The 5,555-nt window shown below is 33.7% G+C and overlaps 1 protein-coding gene across 1 annotated transcript; it reads left to right on the forward strand.

Annotated features, from left to right (window-relative positions):
- Positions 1-468: 468 nt before the first annotated feature.
- LOC122036747 (dnaJ protein ERDJ3B-like) lies at positions 469-4,126 on the forward strand. The gene is made up of 10 exons (XM_042596152.1): positions 469-665; positions 744-892; positions 966-1,092; positions 2,355-2,472; positions 2,759-2,875; positions 3,029-3,115; positions 3,326-3,385; positions 3,456-3,533; positions 3,656-3,727; positions 3,813-4,126. The coding sequence occupies exons 1-10, from the start codon at positions 592-594 to the stop codon at positions 3,969-3,971; spliced, it is 1,041 nt and encodes a 346-aa protein (XP_042452086.1). The 5' UTR covers positions 469-591; the 3' UTR covers positions 3,972-4,126.
- Positions 4,127-5,555: the final 1,429 nt, after the last annotated feature.

A 5,555-nucleotide genomic window follows, 5' to 3' on the forward strand; every position in this document is an offset into this window, starting at 1 on the left:
AAAAATAGAATTTTTTTAAAAAAAATTTAAAAAAGATTAAAAACATAAAAAAATAAAAAATAGGAAAAATTAAAAACATAAAAAAAATTTATAAAAAACGAAAAAATAAAAATCTAAAAGAAATAAAAATTTTTTAAAAATTTAAAAAATGGAAAAATAAAAAACTAAAAGAAATAAAACAATAAAAAAAATAACATATAAAAATAAAAAAAAATGTGAAAAAGAAAATTTTTTAAAAAAAGATAGAGTTTAAAAAATTATATATATATATATATGGGATTGATTTTATAACTAGGATAATATAATAAAATATTAATCTAGATTATTTATTAAAATTTTCAAATAAATAAATTTTTATTATATTAATTAGGTTGAAATAAATAATATTTAGTTATATTTTATTTCTTATAACTATTATATAATCAAGATTATATATATATAAACTTATAACCAAACACACCTAAGGTTTGGGTTTTTAAAAGGAGCATTCACGTCGAAGAACAAACGGCGTGGAGAAGATCTCGATCCCTAATCCTCGATTCTAAAATCCAACGCCTTTGATTGCTGCGGTGGGAGCAGATTGTCGCTCCAATGGCGCCTCCTCCACGGCGGAGGCTGTTGCTCTTCGTCTTCCTCTTGTCTCAGCTTCTTTCCGCTCTCGGAGGGTACGATTACGGTCCATTTTCGTTTGAAATGCTCTTTTGGGGTCTTAGTGAAAATTTCTCGGGATCTTCTTTTCTCAGGAAAAGCTTTTATGACGTGTTGCAAGTTCCCAAGGGCGCTTCTATGGAGCTGATTAAGAGGGCTTACCGGAAGCTGGCTCTGAAATACCATCCAGATAAGAACCAGGGCAATGAAGAGGCCAACAAAAAGTTTGCAGAGATCAATAATGGTAGGATATGCGTACTATTTTTTTCTGCTCGAACTTATTTGTTTACTCCTTGTTTCCTATTTTGATGTTGCAGCATACGAAGTGCTGTCGGACCCGGAGAATAAAAATATCTATGATCGGTATGGAGAAGAGGGACTCAAGCAGAATGCTGCTGGTGGGGGAAGGGGTTCAGGAATGAACATCCAAGATATATTTAACGAGTAAGAGCCTTAAAATGAACTACTTTTCTATGTATCTCCTCTTGGTTCATCTGGATCTTACAGTGCTTCAACATGTGCTAACACATGACTATCTGTCTTCTATTAAATTGTATTCTTACCTCTGTCCAATTTTATGACGTAGATTAATCATCCTTATATTTCAATTGATTCTTTTTTCGTTATTTTCCTCGGGTTCACTTTGACCAATTCAGGAATCTCATTCTTAACTTAGCCTTCTATGATAGCATTATCATGAATGCGCAGTTTGTGGAAGCTACATTGGGATTGTGTTAGCACTCATGTTTAGACAATTTGATCCACCACCTTTGTGAATTTCAAACAACATAGTGCACGTTAAACAATCTGATTCTAGACTAATGTGAGTAATAAGAATAGGCACTTGATTCAGATCTTCCAGTAACTTCTGTTCATCTCTTGTTGATGCAACAGTTTGTAAGATGATGCTAAGGACGTGATGAGAACTTTAGGTATGGATTTTTTGTAAGAAATAGAGCATATCATTTCAAGAATGCGATAATGGAATATGTTAAAATAAGACTAACACTTAGGTACAAGAATGTGTTGGGTACTCGGTTCTCTTCTGGTAGCCTGATATAAAATTCTGGTTAGATAATGTGTATCCTTAAGTTTATCATTTCACCATTTCTCATGGTAATCAATCGCATTTTGTGCTCATGGAAATCTATGTGGCAAAAGGCGATTCGTTGGTCCTTAGGGGATAAAGTGGCAACATCTCATGCCTTAACCACCGCACCGTCCCGAGGGGACAAACGTTGATATATATGTGTACAATTTTTTAAAATTAATTATGGTGATTGGAATTTTGTACAATTTTTTAAAATTAATTTATTTTGTAAACAAGGTAATTTGTGCCATTCATTTATATATGTGTGTGTGTGTGTTGTTCACTTTTGAATTTATCTTTGTTAATTTTGTTTTACGTGAAGTCACTTGTGTTGTGTTCAATGTTGCCAATAGGAAATTCTCTCAATTGCTTATTAAAATAGCCACATAATCCAAATAATGAAATGCCTGTTTTCACATGCTAATTGTGTTCTCCCAGTCGATCTGGGTTTCCCATTCACCTGTTTGCTGTTTCAAATATGAATCATCTCTTTATGAAGACTGAGGTTTATTGTTTGAGTGTTTTCTTAAAAAAATTAATTATCATGGAAATATTTATATTTAGGGATGAGTCAGGTTTAGCAGTACGTCTCATGTCATTTCTTTTTTCCTTTTAGATTTTTTGGAAATGGTGGTCACCAGGAAAATCAGGAAGAAGTGATACCAAAAGGTGACGATGTAATTGTCGACTTGGATGCCACACTAGAAGATTTATACATGGGTGGCTCTTTGAAGGTAATGTAGTTGACTACTTCTGGGATGATTTTACCATTTTGAAGATTAATAATCAATTAATTGCATGACTGTCACCAATTTTCCAAACACAATTCTGGAAATCTCTAATCTGGCTATTTATGGTTTTTATTGGGATAACGCCGTTTGTGTTTTGGCAACTTGTGATAATTTTTATTTGTTAGCAAGAAGTAAGTTGCTTATGGGAGAATAGCAGCTTGAAGATATCTAACAATCCACATTTTCTGATAACACTTAGCTATTTACCATGTTGTATATTATCTATCAGGTATGGAGGAAAAAGAATGTCATAAAGCCAGCTCCAGGTAAGCGGCACTGTAACTGCAGAAATGAAGTATACCACATGCAACTTTCTCCAGGAATATTTAAGCAGATGACCAAACAGGTAAATAAATTGTCCTGTGGATGATTGAATGCTTCAAATTTCTATCTATACTTAACTTTATCCTTGGATGTAGTAGTTTCTATGACACATTAATGATTTTGCTACGTTACAATTGGTTTCATATATCAAGATTATAATTTTTTTGTTTTTCAGGTCTGTGAGCAATGCTCAAATGTGAAGTATGTGCTAGAAGGTTACTTCATTACAGTAGATATTGAGAAAGGGATGCAAGATGGACAAGTAAGTTGCTAAAATTTGTCGTGGCTTTTATCTTACAGTTTAATGTTTGCCAAAAAAGTTTCTGAAGAAGTTCTTAGTAGCCTCTCTTATTTTTTTTTTTAAAAAATATTTTTTAAGTTGTATCAACACACTAGGAGTGGCTGAAGTTGGGTTTGCCTAATTATCTGTATTCTTGATAGCTCGTTATAAATTTTTTTGAACTGGTCTTAGGAGGTGCTATTCTATGAGGATGGTGAACCAAAGATTGATGGAGAAGCTGGAGATCTGAAGGTATTTCATTGCACTTGCCCTTAGAACATACACATTAGGTTATTCTCTGAACCTATACTGCAATGAGCAGTTCAGGATTCAAACAGCACCTCACAAACAGTTCCGACGGGAAGGGAACGACTTGCATGCAACCGTCACCATTTCACTGGTTCTTAGTTTCTGCGACACTTCTTCAGAGTTTTCATACTCAGGGCTTAGCTTTAATGTTGCGAGAGTTGGCCCTGTCGTTCCAGTTCAGTAATAAGCTAACACATTGTCTTCCTGTTTCAGCTTCAAGCGCTTGTAGGTTTTGAGAAGACCATTAAGCATCTCAATGATCGACGCGTCGAAATAGGCACCAAGGTGATAAAATCAGTCAGCGCCAAATTTTGTTGTCCTTTCTCAAGTGTTTTTTTTTTTTTATCAATTTGCTGGTTTGTTTTCTCAGGGTATCACGAAACCTAAAGAGGTGAGGAAGTTCAAAGGCGAAGGGATGCCACTGCACTTGAGCACAAAAAAAGGAGATTTATATGTAACTTTTGAGATTTTGTTTCCCAATTCTCTAACTGACAAGCAGAGTAGTAAGATCAAAGCGATTCTTTCGTAAGGTTTTTTTTATTATGTTTTAGATTTAGTAGATTAGTACGATCCTTCAGGAGATGGATAATCCCCTTGCAGAGTAATTTTGCAAGTGATTTTTTGTAAGTGATATCAATTGATTTATATCATTTCTACTCTTGAGACAAGTTTTGAACATTTAACGTGGATAGTGAAGGCTATTTTTCATGACAATATAACTATTAAGCAGCAGGAATAGAAAGCATGAGATGCGATACCTGGACCGACCTCAAAAGGATCGACAAGAAGGCCAGCCAGCATTTTTCATGACAATATAACTATTTTAGGGCCGCATAGCATTAATCAGTTACAAGTGCTTTGGATCACTGATTCATTAACATGGCATGCCATGGATATATGAAGGTTGCTTGGTGCAAAGACCTCTCACCTCATATTGTGAAGTGTTTTCATGATTTTATTCCCTTGAGCTGAAAGACTTTTCGATTTATGTCTGTGTTTATTATGATTAATAAATTTTATTATCAATTTTGTTTCAAAGAAAAATAATAGTTTTTAAAAATAAATTTTGTTTATTTTAATTAAAAATCCATCCCCGGCAACGACATCAATTTTTGAAAATCGTAAAAACGATATCAAAAAAAAAAAAGTTTTGAACTCCTTCTAACTGCGCTAATGCAGTATAAAAATGACTCAGGTCGTCTCCCAACGATAGGATGATAATCTAGGATTGTATATTATTCCTATTTTTGGAGTTTTTATATGAAAATGGAGGTTTTGAATTTTAATTCTAAACCAAACAAATGAATAACAAAGCAAGTAAAAAATTAATTTAATACTAGAATGAAATCTAACTAAGTGTTAAAAATTAATCAACAACGCATTGTCACTCTACGCTATGGATTAACCATCAACAAAATTAAACTAAGGAATGGAATGACAAAACATTAAATGAAACCTAATCTAGTAAATGAAAGACAATACAAATAATAAAAGGTAAGTCTAACCTAACTATAATTGTAGAAAATAAAAGACAATATAAAGTAAAGCATCAACGAAATCAGCATGTAACGAAATCTAAAGCATAAAACAAAACCTAAACTAATATATCCTAATTGCATTCAATCAAAACTAGAGCTTAACGAAATTGAAAGAATAAGACAAAGCAAGAATTAAACAAACTAAAATGCATCGAATTGAACCTAACTATTGGTTGAAGCAATTCATCGGACACATTGTAGGCGTGAATCTAATTAAGCATAGTATGTGCAATTCAAACATGGAAATAAAGTTCAATACAAGCATTCAACTACAAAACATCAACACAAGCAAATTGACAAAATTAATAGACATTAACATGAATAAAACTAAGTAATCCAAACTACAATCCACACATCCACTTCAATTACCAAAGACTACCCTTGTTGTCACACAAAGGCCCGGCGATCGAACCCCGAACTCCAGTGAAGATCGTTGATGTCGTCCGCTTGCTGCCTCCCTGAGAATGCTGCTACCGTTGCCGCTGGAATCAAGAAGAGAATGTGGATTGTGGATGGTTGGCCGATGACAATGAAGAGAAGAAGAGGGGCTACCGACCGGAGAGAAGTAAGGAAGA

Source organism: Zingiber officinale, unplaced genomic scaffold, assembly GCF_018446385.1.
Source record: "Zingiber officinale cultivar Zhangliang unplaced genomic scaffold, Zo_v1.1 ctg204, whole genome shotgun sequence".
Lineage (NCBI taxonomy): Eukaryota > Viridiplantae > Streptophyta > Magnoliopsida > Zingiberales > Zingiberaceae > Zingiber > Zingiber officinale.